This window comes from Mustela putorius, unplaced genomic scaffold (assembly GCF_011764305.1).
Source record: "Mustela putorius furo isolate JIRA1106 unplaced genomic scaffold, ASM1176430v1.1 tig00003901_pilon_pilon_pilon, whole genome shotgun sequence".
Lineage (NCBI taxonomy): Eukaryota > Metazoa > Chordata > Mammalia > Carnivora > Mustelidae > Mustela > Mustela putorius.
Genome location: NW_025422049.1, coordinates 17665473 through 17680919, shown reverse-complemented (window position 1 = coordinate 17680919; position 15447 = coordinate 17665473). Strand labels below are relative to the sequence as shown.

General features: G+C 44.6%; 1 protein-coding gene across 4 annotated transcripts in view; it reads right to left on the bottom strand.

Moving 5' to 3' along the window:
• Window positions 1-15447, bottom strand: part of COL4A6 (collagen type IV alpha 6 chain) — a 272827-nt gene that overhangs the window by 51969 nt on the left and 205411 nt on the right. For all 4 annotated transcript variants that reach the window (XM_045068260.1, XM_045068263.1, XM_045068262.1 and 1 more), the window contains exons 4-6: window positions 9645-9779; window positions 8567-8611; window positions 3010-3126 (exon numbers count right to left, since the gene is read on the bottom strand). In XM_045068260.1, coding sequence (XP_044924195.1) covers window positions 3010-3126; window positions 8567-8611; window positions 9645-9779 — 297 coding nt within the window. The remainder of the gene's footprint in view (window positions 1-3009; window positions 3127-8566; window positions 8612-9644; window positions 9780-15447) is intronic.

Sequence of the window (15447 nt, the reverse complement as noted above, 5' to 3'; positions counted from 1 at the left end):
TCAAACCAAGCTGCAGTCATGGGTCACACAGGCCAGTTTGTGACCCTCCGGGTTAAAAGATATCTACAAAACCATCTCCATCTTGTGCTTCTACCACAAAACGTCAGCTTCAAGGCCTAAGAGGTGTTAACACGGAAGACAGGTCAAAGTACACCGAACCTGACTACCAAACCAGACTTTTTACCGTCTCAGTGGCAGACGCTGGCTAACATCTGCTAAAATTTGTCTTCGTGGGGAAAATCAATGTCCCTATATCTAAGGAGAAGTCAGGATTAGTATTAGAGATAGGAGTAAGCTTCGGGGACTGAAGAGTTGGCTGAATTATGGATTTCTTGAGTTCACAGATCATAGGTGTGATAGAAGAATCAGTGGGTCCCCAAAGCACCTTCTTTCCTAATGTTTCCTGTTTCCCCTTATTCTTATGGCTGCTCCTTTCATCAAAGAAGCTTGACAAAATACCCACTAGCAATTCAGCAGGGTTAGAAAGGGTTCAGCTTAATAAAATCTACGCCCAAGTTCCTATTTAGGCTTAATGGGAGGCTTAGGGACAGGATTAGGTTTTACCCTTGTCCTTTATGCTGTCGGAATGTTTATTACCTCAAGATTTCTTGTCTCCCTCTTGGGGGCAGCATTTCCTCACTTTGCTGGATTTCCATTCTCTTAACACAGATGTGATTTGCTCTCCTCTTCTGTTGCCATGGCAGTGTTTGGAGCCCTTTGTGACCCAAACAAGCTCATACTACGTAGGTAATACGTCTTTCTCCACCACCACCCCCCGACACCCGCTGCATTTTGGTTCGGTCTTTAGATATCAAGTCCTTTATGCCGATATGAGACCTGTGTTTTGTCTGTCTCTCTTATGCAGATACCCACACCCACAAATTTGTCACAGAAGGCACTGGTGATGCTCTTCCAATAAAATACTAACTAAATAATGCTTCAATGAACATAGGGGGCATATATCTTTTTTTGAATTAGTGTTTTTGTTTTCTTGGTATAAATATCCCGGTATGGAAATAACCTAAGTGCCTATTGATGGATGAATAGATAAAGATGATGTCACACACACACACACACACACACACACACACACACACACTCTGGAATACTACTCAGCCATTAAAAAAGAAGGAAATCCTGCCATTTGCGACAACATGGATGGGGCTTGAGGGCATTATGCTAAATGAAATAAGTCAGACAGAGAAAGAAAAATACTATATGATTTCACTGATGTGTAGAATCAAAAGTAAAACCAAAATAAATGAACAAGCAAAACAAAACAAATCTTGGGGACAGAGAGAACAGATTGGTGGTTGCCAGAGGGGAGACTGGGAAGGGGATGGGCAAAATGGGTGAAGGGAATCAAGAGGCAGAAACTTCTAGTTACAAAATAAGGAAGTCATGGGGATGCCACGTACAGCATGGTGACTATAGTAAATAATGTATTTTTAAGGATTTCATTTTTATGTAATCTCTATACCCTAATGTGGGGCTCAAACCCTGAGATTATGAGTTGAGTTGCATTTTCTGCTGATTGCGCCAGCTAGGTACCCCTAGGGTAAATAGTATTATATAGTTGTTAAGAGAGGAGACCTAAGGTTCTCACCATAAGAAAAAAAAGATTGCCACTCTGTATGGTGACAGATGGTAACTAGACTTAGTGTGGCGATCATTTTGCAATGTATACAAATATCAAATCATTATGTTGTATGCCTGAAACTAATATAATGTTATATGTCAATTATACTTTAATAATAACAAAAAAAGAATGTGGGATAGCACTGGAATAAGACATACTGGGAAAAAAAAGCCAATTAATTCATGTAGCCACAGAATCTGTATAACAGTATGATTTCTAGCTAAATCTATCACCTGAGTACCCTTAGCAGCTTAGATTATTTCAAATAAGGTTGATAACAGGCTTGAATTGTTATTTTTCTCTTCCTAGTTGTTTGTAAAAACAACCTTGCAAGGGCACTGTATCTATTAGAGATCCTTTAGATCCAGATATTGGATCCCTATCTGGATGAATAGAATTAAATAAAAGTGGTGACAGCAGGATCTAAAAAAATGCTCTATCAATCCTGGAACCAAGGGTTATGGGTTGGGTGGGGAGGGGGAAGGGGGCAAACTATGTCAGTGTAGAGTAGGATTTCTCAATTCTTTCTCAGTACAGACACTTTTGGGACAGAGGAGTCCTTGATGTTGGAGGAAAGCTGTCTTGTGCTAGTAGTGTACTCTGAGTGGTGACAAACAAAAATGTCACTAGTAACTGTCAAATGTTCCTTGGGGTGGGAAATCATCCCTGGTCAAGAATCACTGGTTTAATAAGTGACTCTTAATCTGACAAAACAAACTGAGGGTTGCTGGGGGGAGGGGCGTTGGGAGAAGGTGGGTGGGGTTATGGACATTGGGGAGGGTATTTGCTTTGGTGAGTGCTGTGAAGTGTGTAAACCTGGCGATTCACAGACCTGTACCCCTGGGGATAAAAATATATTATATGTTTATAAAAAATAAAAATAAAATTTTTTTTTAAAAATAGTACGTTTGAGGGAATGTTTTCCACCTATAAAAATATATTAAATGTAAATATGTTTAATTGAGATGCCGAAGTATGAATATTAAATCAGTACATTCCCATGTTAAAAAAAAAATAATCACTAGTTTAGACCAAGCCTACCAAGCCCTTTGGGTCATCATCAGTGCTCCCATGATCTCATGTAAGCCTTCCAAATACTGCATTTTCCAGTGTCATCTGATGTGGGAACAAATCAAATAGCCCAAGTGTGTACTTTGCTCTGAAATGTACTGGAGGCTCTTCACAGTCTTGCCAGCTCTAAAATCATCATTTGAAAAAGAGGAAAAAAAAAAACCCTCTGAGAAGTGGAACATATGTGCCTCTTCCGCAACTAGTATTCTTTAGATGCAGATGCTTAACGAGGTCTCCATAAAAGCAGGGAAAGGCAAAAAACACCATTTGAAATAAAGGACAAAAATTTGGCAACATACGGGTGGTCCGAGAAGCCCAGGATAGCCCTGAGGGCCTGGATATCCAACAGCTCCTTGAGTGCCATTACAGCCATCCAGGCCAGGTGGGCCCCTGGGCCCTGGCTGTCCAGGGTGGCCCTGTTCCAAGAGAAAAGAAGGGATCACATCAGCCACAGGACTCCGACCAACCCTCACCAGCTCCCCAGGAAGAAAAACTAAGTATGCTGCCCACCTCTGGCTCCTTGTCTACTCCCTTTGCCCTGTGAGAACCATTCTCTTAGAGCTTTCCTCCACACTCAAGTGTATGGAGCTGGTGACAGCGCAGGGGGACACCCCCCCCCCCGAAGGACCGATGTTTTAATCAGACCCGTGCTGAAACCAAAGGGATCAAGATGGGATACACAATGGGGTGCAACTTCATCTTCCCAGGGTACAAAGATGTACTAAGATAGGACTTAGCTGGCTGGCCACTGAAGGGTTACCATCAGGCAATCACGCCAGGCCTTGGGACTTCCTCAGAATAGACCAGAACCCAGGCAGCCTGGTGTGGCTCTTTGTATGGGGAAAGCCTGGGGCTTTTTAAAAATATGGCTCTGCCTAGGAAAGGATGCTGACTATTGGTCAACAGAGCAGAAGCAGTTTCCACGGCACCACCCCTGTGTCTTCACTTCTTCTCCATACTTGCTACTGAGACCATTGTTTTGCCAGGGGAATTAGCAATCATTCACATAATTGAAGTTGAGCTTCCATGGTGCACAGAGTCCACTTTTACGGTGCAAACAGATCTTTTAAAATCTGTCATCAAGAGTGGGTTATGTGCTGGGTATGGAGCAAAGAGATGATGTGAAAGCCCAGAAATCTGGACAGGTCCATACAAGGTTGACTCCTACCCCCCGCCACGTGCATGTTTTAAAGCCAGCCATGGATATTTAATAATTTGAGGAAAGCGTGCCACACATTCGAAACTCAATCTTTTGCATTATTGGGGGAAATAAGCTTTTGTCAAATTCTTATTAGGAAAATGCGCCATAGAATTTTGATGCATTTTCATTCTTATTGTGGTGGTAGGAGATAGTCTATTGATATAAAAGTGTAAGTCTAGAGTGAACTAAACCGGGAACAGCTTACTAAGTTGTCAACATTTTATTCCAGAAGGAAACAGCTATTCTTGTTCGCCCTGAAGATCTATGCTCCACCTTCCCCAGATCTGTGCTTTCAGAGGCTGACCTTTATGGACAGTGCTGCTGAGGCTCCCTTTCCTTGTGTCTCCTGAGAGACACAGGCAGATGATCAAAGAACAGGAGCAGAAAGAACACAGGTTGTTTATTTCCCCCATGCAATCCCTCCCTGGCCATATTTCTGACAATGGCTACATTTATCTACAAGTCTTCATTGAGCAGCCCCTACTCCATGGCTCCAGATCTGACCAGTATCTAGTTCCAGTATCACCATTCTTTCTTTCATCTTTGGGCCTAGGGGCAGCCAAAGCTCTTGTGTTAGTTGCTTGGCAATCCATTGCTGTTCCTCTGAATCATGCTTACATCCTTTAAATATATCCTTCACGCCCTCAGTTCAGTTAACCCTTTCAGGTAGAGTGTCTATTTCTTCCTGGAATCCTGATCACCACTTTAAAATATCCCAGGCAAACACACTAGGCATTATCGCTCAGCTGGATAACAGGGATGAGTTAAGACAAAGACAATAGACTGGCTCACTCCTGGGGCCTTGGTTCTGTTTGACACCAAAACCTCTACCTGGCTTTTTACCCGTTGGTATCCACATTTTTTTTTTTAACTTGGGCCCCAACCCTGTGGTTTTCTTGCCTGAATTCCTTTAAAAAAATATTTTATTTATTTATTTTAGAAAGAGAGCATGAGTGGGGAGAGGGACAGAGGGAGAGAGAGAATCTCAAGCAGACTCTGTACTGAGTGTCGAGCCCAATGTGGGGCTCCATCTCACCACCCCAAGATCATGATCTGAGCTGAAATCAAGAGTCAGACACTCAACCGACTGTATCTTAGATGCCTAGTATCTTCCACCTGCATTATTCCAGGGGGTACCTGTTCATTCCTTCCTACCTCAGCTGAATTCTCTGGCATTTGACTTAGATCTGTCAGCCCCATCTTGTCCAGCTGATACCATGAGATGCCAGCTAAAGCATGCTCTGAGTCAGCCAGACTTGTGTTCCAATCCCAGCTTTGCCTCTCCCCATCTTGAATCTCAGTTTCTTCACTCGTAAAAATGGAGATGAGTAATACTACCTGCTAGGGTTGTTGTCAACATCAAAATGAACTGAAAAGTTCATTACAATAACAAAAAGTTCATTACGATTACAATTAAATGAGGCTAAGTTTACTAAGTAAGAGCTCAGTGAAGGAAGCCTTCTTCTCCTAGGTAAGTCAACGAGGATATGTCACTGGGCTGAACTTCTAGCTCCTTTTTTTAATTCTCAGTAGTACCACAGCATTTCGGGCACTTGGCCCCTTCTGGTTTTAGCTAATGATTTTACATATGTGTGGGCCAGCTCTCAATGAGAATATAGCTCTTGGAGGGAGGACACCACGATTCTATACAACCACAAGGCACCAAACACACAGAGTAAATGGGCTACAATCCAGAAAAGCAACACTCCTCCAGGCCCAGATTTCAAAGGGAAAATTTTCCATTTGGTGAGGTCTGTGTCCACTTTGAAGATATAAATCTGGTGTGTTCATTTACGAGTCTCTAGGAAGGGAAATATTTGAGATTAACTCCAGGAGAAAAGCTAAACATACATTGCAAAGGACAACTTGAAAACTTCTGCTTCCAACTGATGGGAACGAAAACAGTTGATAAACATGCATTTCTTGTGGATGCCCACATCCCCAGTGCACAGCTGTGATATTATGAAAAACCACAAGCCTACTGCCCTGAGTCTACATTATTCTAATGTTGACTATCTTGATGAATGCTTGTTTGTTCATTCTCCCAACTGGTTGCTGTGCCCCTTGGTGCACAGACTTGAATGATTCATAAAATGATTATTTGCTCGCTCATGTTGAAACTACCTACATGGCAGCCACGATGGAGTTTTGGGACCCAAACCAGTGATACATATGTTAGCGATCAGCCAACATTAAGTGGGGAATCAGATTTGTGCAGTGATCCAGTTTAGTAAGATGTGTTGGGAAAGCTGTTGGTTTCAGCTGCCGAAAGTAGAGCAAAATAATTAGTCTTCCTGTGTCTGAGGGAGTCCTGCCAGTCTGACAACCATTGCTTTTGTGGGCACTAGAGGTTGGAGTCAGTCCCACAGATATTTCTAGCATTCCTAGCATGTGGTGAATTTAGCCCCAGGATCTAGGTAAGACCATCACACAAGACAACTAATAAATACCGTGGGCCACATGTAATAAGGAGATACCAAGGACTCCTAGATTGGAGATGGAAGGGAGAGGTAAGCAGCAAGCAGAAGGTGCCCAACAAATACATCTTGAACCACTGGAAGAGAGGGAAAGAACAAGGGAGAACAATTTAATGGAGTGAGAGAGCCTTGGGGCCTGAGGCTAAAGCAATTGATAGTCAAAAACAAACACAGACAATCTTTGGTCAAGGGAAGGGCCCAGGGAATGGGAACTTCCATCAGGGGTAGTACATTTATTTGGAGGAATCTGGACACCGTACTTCATTCTCTCAAGCAGTGAAGCCCCAGAGAGAAGTGATCAATTCCTGCGAGCACTAGGGCACTCCTCGCCACATGCTAAAGGCAGAAGGGTCATGTTGGCCTCTGGGGCATGTCTCACTTCAGAACTGGACCAGCCTCAGTGTCACAGGACTCTCTTCCTTCCAGCCTCCATTAAAAAGAGGCGACAGGAGGACGGGCTCAGTGCTGCTGCAGGCTCCAACTTCCCCCACTCAGCTCCCCAAAAGGAATGGAAGAGGTGCTCTCCAGCTTTCTCATTTTCCTTACCCATGGCTCCCAGAAGACACACAATCTGAACTGGATCCTGGATAAAGTGCCGATAGGAACACAGCCAGGGTAAAATGCCAGAGGATGTCATAAAAGAACAGCCAACCCCATACACTTATTTCCCTGCTGGCCCATTTCTGGGCATTTTGCAGACTCTGCAGTTGGATAAAATGCAGAATTTTGTTGGCCAATTTGTTGATACAGATAACAAATGGAAGGAAACGAGACTTCTGTCTTCCAGCTTCACAACTGTATACTAGGTCTGGAAAGAAAATGGATCAGATGATAATATCTTTTTTTAAGATTTTGTTTATTTATTTGAAAGAGAGAGAGAGAATGAGAGAGAGAGCACACAAGCAGGGAGGGAACAGAGGGAAAGGGAGAAGCGAACTCCCTGCCGAGCAGAGATCTTGATGCAGGTCTCGATCCCAGGACCCTGGGATAATGACCTGAGCCAAAGGCAGATCCTTAACTGATTAAGCCATCCAGGCACCCCCAGATGAAAATCTGAGGGTAGATTCATATGCTTTTTCTGTATCCCTGTAGTAAAATGACAACATCCAGCAGGTGCACAAGAAATGCCTAGAGACTGGCACAAAGAGATTTAAGCCCCCTTCCTTGATACTAGATGATAATGCAGTATAACTCTAGAAGCTGTTAAGTCCAGAATTTGCCAAACTGTGCTTAGATATGGTTCAGAAAAATGCCTTAGAGGTTGTTGGAAGGATAAAAACAGGCTCTAAAACCTCCCTCAAACAAAGAAGCTCTACTTTTCCCTGATCCATACACCAAACTTCCACACAAACCTTTGGGTCTTCTCCGTAACAAGGCTGAAAACCACTGCCATAGATAAACACAGCCCAGGCTACAGATTTGATATATATAGACACGTGACAAAAAGCAGAACTAAAAAGTGACAGCAGCAAGTTGCAAAATACTGTATTTTAAAGGCTGGTAAAATGTTAATCAACACTGGCAAAATGTTATTCATGGACTCTCCAGTGGTGGGATAAATAAGAATACAGGGTGAACGGAGCACCCAAAGGGTTGGATCAGATAAAATGGGAAAAAGAGATGCCTGTAAGCTCCAAATTCCTCACTTATATCCAGCAAATCCCGGTCCTCAGGATAAAGGGAAGAGGCTGTCTCTGCATGATCTTTTGCAGCCACTCTGCAAAAACTAAAGGGAAATTCACTCTGGAATGAGACAAGGCTGTAGAGAACAAATTACTGGAATGAAATGTATTGAGATACCACCAAGTATTTTTCTGTCTAATTCATGTATCCTCTTACAATTCCTTTTTTCCCCTTAATTTTCTTATAATATATGTGCATGTGCTCTGATGTGTGCAGTATGCATGTGCTCTGATGTGTGTCTCCACATATCATCCCCGGTTGAATCTCCCCTCAACCACAAGACCTAACTCTTCTTGGCTAAGATACTGAGGGTTATGCCTGTGTGTGTTCCAGCCACCTGACTGAGTGCTACCTGTAACTCAGTCCCTGGGAAAGTGTGTGCAAACACTTTGCTTCAAACCCGATCGTGTGCATCTTGACACTTGAAACAGGATGTGGTGAAGGCCAAGGCGACCTAGAAGTGATATTAAAAAATGCCTCTGTGCACATACTCACTGGAATCCCATTGATGCCGAGAAAGCCAGGAACTCCCATGGGACCCTAAAACAAGGAGTGGGAAAAAGAAGGTAAGAGACGCTCTAATTGATCTCCACTAGATTAAGTGGGTTCTTCCATGTGATTTGTGACCTAAGCTGAAAAGTGTTGTGCACTTCCCTCTCCACATTACATCACCTTGCTCCCTCCTCCAGGTCTGGATAATCACTTGCCTATACTCAAGGTCTTAAATATGTCTGTGTTCTGAGACCAGTTTTTATTTTAAGCAATATGGTGCCAGACTGAAAATAACGGTTCAGTATAACGTGCTGTTTTGACATCTGGGAAAACCAGGAGGGCCTCTAAAGGCCTAGTCCCAAGTCCCCCTATCTCCTCTGCTCCCACAGATAAGATCTCCTAGGCAAACGGTCCTCCTTATGAAACAGAGAAGGTGCAGCTCCTGCTTATTCCTGAGTCGTGGGTTTCAGTCCCTGATGGCTCAGTGAATTATTCAGTGTTGCCTCCCACTGCCCCTTCTGGTTTATTCTGTTCTAGAGTGCACCTCCACCCACCATTTTGTGGTCCTGTGTGGTGTGTGGTGTCTTTCTACTTTTTACTGTGAATATAGGTGACTAATAAACCTGATGTCAATCTCTTCCATCTGGCGTCAGGGGTCATATCTTCTGCCATCCCCAGAACCCTGGGGTGGGAATACCTCCTTTACCAGTGGGGTGAATGGGAGGTGATTAAAGTCTGCAGGGAATATAAACTAAGCTGCTAAACTCAGCCAGCTGCCATGACATGATCAACCTCCTTTCTGGAGTGTCTTTCCCTACCTTTGTGGCCCAGATTTCTTCCCAGCATTCTGACTGACGCTTTGCTTCCCCGTCTCCTTGATTGGATTCCTGTCCTCTCCTGCCCAGCTGATTGAACTTCTGACCCACGCCCACATTGAACCCACCTGAAATCCCAGCCCAGCAAGCCCACTTTTCTAGCAGCTTTTTTTTATTAGTATTATTTCCATAAATGAGATTTAGAACCTTTTACCTTCATCCATGTAGTCCATACTCAAAGAAAAACCAAGCTCTGGTGTTTTTACCTTATCTCCTTTTGGTCCATATGGTCCCAGGGGGCCTGGGGAACCCCTTTCTCCTTTCAACCCTGCTAAACCACTAGGGCCAGCAAATCCTTGAGGGCCCGCTGGACCCTGAATTCCAATTGGTCCTGGTCGCCCCTATGATGGAGAGAAGGGGTGCAGTTAGCCAACAGGGGACTCAACATGAACACTTCCAATTTTCCCATGCACAGAGAACGCTGTCATCACTTCACTAAGTAATTTTGGCTTAGAGATCTGTGAAGCATGCCAAAGTTCCAGACATGGGTCAGAAAAGGCCATTTTCAGGGCCGCTAAGCTTATTTGGATAGAACATATTTTATAAGCACATTTAATAAGATTCATGTGCACCAAGATCCTTCAACTTTGTACTTCTTAGTTATTCAGGCAGGATAATATTATCCTCTTCCTGGTTAGCACCAGGCCATCCATCAGATTGTCAAAATAGGGAAAGAACAGAACACTGGAGAGCATCGTGACATTTTATATCTCACATTCAAATGGCCAATCCCGTACTTGCTGTGAAGTCTGGAAATGGCTAGGCCTGAAGAACATTGCCTCGGGGGATCCAGAGAGGGGACAAAGATCCAGAGAGGATCTTTGGGCTGGTCAACCTGCAAAAGCTCATCTTCATATGCAGATCCCAGGGCCCCATCACTGCAACTGGAAACAGATGCTTACAGGGAAAACACACACACACACACACACACACACACACACACACACACTGTTTATTTTTCCTCTATTTCTTCTTCTTACCCTTCAACCCACCATCTGTAGAGTGTTGAATGTGTAAAATTCAAGAAGCCTGAGACTATGCACAAAACATCAATTATGATAGCAAGAGGGAGCACCTTGAGGATTTTGAATGCATTAGCTATAAAATGCCTGTAACAATTAAGTATGAGAGTTCAGGCTGACATTTTCAAGCTAACAGAGACAGAGAATTAACCCCAGTGGGTGCAACACAGGTGGGCTAGTCTATCATTTAGAACAAATCCCAGTAGGTACTGAATATTCTTGGCAGAAAGATGAAAACCATTAGTAATGAGCATTACCTCTCAGAGAACACAACACCCTACCAGGTCTCTACCTGGTAGACCCAGCTTCCCATCTCCACCTCTTGGTCCTTTTTCAGACTGAAATCTGCAATTTCCTCAGATCTGTGAAAAACTCAGAAAAGCCCATTAGACAGGCTCCTTAATATTCACCCGCAAAGGTTACTTTTTAAAAGGCTGGAAAAAGGACAGATGCTTTAGGCAGTGGTTAGAATCACGTACTGGAGATGCAAGTGGCCACCAGCTATGTGGGGCCTTTAGAGTAAAATTTCCGGTGTCAGTCAGGCCGCCCAAAGACTGACGACTCATCTAAGGAAGTACAAAGAGGTTCTTCCCAAGGAGATGCAATTTTCTGGGGTGACCACGCACCACTCAACCTTCTCCAACGCCCAACGTATAACTTTCAAAAGGTGCTAGGCTGTGTAGTGCTTAATGGGCTTCTTTCTGGGAATGATGGGGCAGGAAGAGAACTTTCACTTTTTATGCTTTTATCTCCCATTGTTGGAATTTTCTATGTAATGATTCTATTATTTATTACTCTTGCATATATGGTAAAAAGAAAAAGAAAAAGACCAAAAAAGAAGAAAAAAACCAATACCAATACTAAAAAGAAGACCAATTATAAAAATAAAAGTATATTTTATATAAAATATTGTATATTTTATATACTTATAAAAATACAATGCTGGAGTGTTGAGGGTTAACGAAGAAGTCTAAAAGGTAAGCCATAAAACCAGAGCAAACAGCACAAGTCTGGAACAGAGCCTAAGTGGTCCAGGAGCACAAAGAAAGTGTTGGCCATGGAAGGCCTGGGAAATGCTTACGTTCTGTCCATGGTTGGGGAGAGTCATGGCCCACGCTGGAAAGAAAGGGGGCCCCAACTGAGGTGGGCCTGGAAAGCAAGGAAGGAGAGTTGAAGACTTGATAGAGGAGCTCACAGGAACCCTCAGAGGTTTGGAGATAGGGGATGGATGGGAGGAAGGCAGCATTTTGAGGCTGAAACTCATCAGTGAGCATTCAGAACATGTGTGTGTTAGCCGGAGGCCAGGGCAGCCTGCCTGAGGCTGGGACAAGGGAGACAGATAAGAAGCAGCTGTTGGGGGAGGAGGGGAGTGGTTGGTGGGAGGACAGGACCCAGGATGGGCTTGCTGAGGCCAGGTTATTACTAGCAGAGACAAGGCAGGCAGGGCACTGCAAGCTTGACCCAAATCTGAGGCCTGCCCAAAGTTTTCTCACATCAAGGGATGGGAGGCGGAGAGCACAATAAACCATTGCACCAAGAAGAGTGGATTGTGGTGTGGCCCAATTCCCATCTTGCTCGCATCACCGGGGCCTGAGCAGGGAAGGCCTGGCTGGCATGCTCCAACTCTGGTCTCTTGCCTCTGTGAGCACATGCTCAGCAAGAGTAACTAAGGAGACGTAGGAATGAAGCGATTCTAGAACTGGACTCAACAGGAAATCTGATTCCATCCAGAAAAGACAGGATTCCCTGGCCGGCTCCCTTTCTCTTGGAGGGCCTGCCATGCTGAATTTGCCACAGAGAGCTTAAAGTGAGTCTCTGAAAGGACTTGTAGATTCTTTGGATGCTAATTCTTTTTCCAAAGGGGTTTCTGAAATGGCCCCCCTCAGGGGTATGCTTACCTCTGAGGTAGAGCTTCTGGGCTGGCCTCAGCTAGGAAGCTCTCAGGCCTACCTAAGGGCCAGAAACGGCATGCGGGATGTCTCGAGGCCTCTGAGGTACCAGGAGCCTAGAACTGCCTCCTCAGTGGGGTGCCAGGCCCTTCTAGAGCCTGCAGTCATAAGCTAAGAGACAAGAACTCTTCCTCCCCACTGCAGTGTCACCCTACAGTGGCTCAGAGCACTGGGAACAGATGAAGAGGACTACAAGAAGAAGTGAGAGACAACTTTTGTTTTCTGGGATGTTTTGTCAGCCGTCTCTAGATATGCTTGCTCTGCGCTTCCAGATGCATGTTCTTTCTCGCTCGTCTCCAAGGCACAGGGTTCCTGTCTCTGTGCTCACTCTACTGCTGAAGCTTAACCCTAAATAAATGATGAACTGCTTTGGGCGGGAGGGGGGGGGGGCGGCGCTGCTGCGAAGTAGCGATCGGTGGCACTTTTCATAATGGCCAGCAGAGGTCAGTGTAAGAACACAGCAGCTGCAGATAAGCAGGTGGGTAGGTGGACCTCTCTCTCAATACAAATAAAAAGAAATCAAACCAGTGTCAGAGAAGTCACAGAATGTTCGAGCAGAAAGGGCCCTTGGAGACCATTTCATCTAGGTTCTGTTTTATACATGGGGGTGGAGGTGGGGGAAGAGGCCGAGAGAAGGAGAAGGACTTGTTCAGTTCCCAGAGCTAGTGAGGAAAACAGTACGAGACTCCAACCAGACTGCCTGCTGCCAGTGTGTGGCTCTTTCCCCAGCTCACCAGTGGCAGATGTCCTAGGGGGTCCTTGAGGCTGCTCCCCCTTACCCCAGGCCCGCCCCTGGGACTATCCCCATCAGTAGGCTGCAGCAGCCAGATGCTCACACATCATTTCTGTCTTCCTAACTCTGATAATTTCACAGAACCAATCTGAAACACCAGCACTGTTTGGACTGCTAGCAGAATTTCAATGGGTTTGGACCAATGCCCTGCCCTGATACATGCCATTTATTTTGGCAAATAGACCCAGACAGGGCAGAAGGGACTCCTCCAAGTCTTTCCAACAAGCTCTCTTGCCTCCATCTGCTAGGGATTTTAAATATGCGCAGCAGGGTGGAATTCTCAAGAGACTGAGCTGGGACTTGAGCCTGAGGCCAGGAACTGCAGCACCCTACTGAACCCCAGGCTGGCTGACTCCCACTGACCACACGGCATTGGGGTTAGGATGCAGTTTCGGGTCACCTTAGATCAGACCACACCCACAGCTCTGGCCCCACATCACTGGGGTAACAGACCCGGTAATGGCTCCACATATAAAAGACAGTAGTCCCTCCTTGTTCATGGGTATGTGTTCCAAGACGTCCAAAGTGGTTGCTTGAAACCACAGATGGTACCAAAACCTATATACATATATACAAACTATTGTTTTTCCTATACATACATACTTGGGATAAAGTTAAGTTTGTAAACCAGCCACAAGATTGACAATAATAATAAAATAGAACAACTATTAACACTTTGCTGTTAAAAAAAAGTTATGTTAATGGGGTGAAATGAAATGAAATGAGGTGAGCTGATACAATGCCTATGTGATGAGGTAAAACGAGGGGAAAGATGGAGGAGTTGTGATGTAGCCGTTAGGCTGCTAGTGAATAGGTCAGAAGGGGGATCATCTGCTTCAGTACCATAGCTGACTGCAGGTTACCGAAACCATGGAAAGCAAAGCCGCAGAGAAGGGGAGACTACTGAGGTACCCATGCGCAAAAATAGCATCGAAGACTCTTAAAAGCACACACCTCAGACTAGTTAGGAGACGGAGAGGTCTTTTGTCTTTTTATCCCTCCCTGAAGTTTCCAGTGTCCTTCTCCAATCAAATTAAAATTTATGCCTACAGAAGAATCTGAAACTCATTGCCACTGAGGCATACATGACTGACAACAACTTAGAGCTTTACTTCTCCCCAAGGGGATTTGTATTTTAATGGAGAGCAAAGCATTATGTTAGGGGATGCAAATGATATCTATGAAGCAGAGGAGAAAAGGGAACATTTGCAGACTTTCCTGGTATCAGAATGCTGGATCTGGAGTCCGACAGATCTGGAGTCCAATCTCCTTATTGCCACATAATAGCTAGGTGACCTTGGGCAAGTGACTTAACCGCTGAGTCTCTACAGCTCTGAGAAATAATAGCTCTCGTGAGGGTTATTGTAGGAATTTAAGTGAGTTAATGAGCTCCTGGCAGTTAGCATGAAAATATCCGTTCCCATTCCTCTTTACGTATCATTTATGATAAAATGGAGAAGTTACAATTGAGTACTTTTAATGTTCCTTCTCTGAAATTTAAGGGGGAGATGCACAGATAACATGGAGAAACTCTCCTTTGGGGCAGGGATGTGTGCCCAGGAATGAATGAGCATGTATGCCAGCATCCCACATCTATGAGAGCATTGCCCCCCCCCTTACTTAGCGTTGGTGTCTTGGCTCTCCTGGGCACTCAGCTCTTCAGTGTCTGCTCATTCTCCTAAAGGAACTTCCTCTACATATTAATGACTCTCCAGTCTGAACCTCCAGCCCCAATTGCTCTTCTCATGTGCCAGATCCTGATAGCTAATGACTGACTAGGCCTCTCCATCTGGATATGCCATTCCAAACTCAGTAAGACCAAAGCTGAACTCATCATCTTCTCCTCAACCCTATTCCCAAAACCAGTTTCTTCCCCTTGAGTTAATGGAACTAACTTAGCAAATCACAGTCTAACCACAAAGTTGACTGAACCAGAAACCCAAATGTTCTCCACGACCTCTCTTCCCTCATCTTCTGCATCCAATCCACTAGCAAGGACTGTCAGTTCCACCTCCAAAATATAACCCAAACCGATTCATTTCTCTCTATCCTCATGGTCTTCAGCCAGGTCTTCCTCGTGTCTCCCTAGAGTGTTGCCACAGGCTCCCAATTGGTCTACCATCTTCCAAACTTGCTTTACTTTCTTTTAACATCCTGCCCCAGGGCCTTTGTACATGTCTCTGATCTCCAGGTTAGCTCCTATTTATCATTCAGGATCCAATAAAGATAGTAGCTCCTCCAGGGA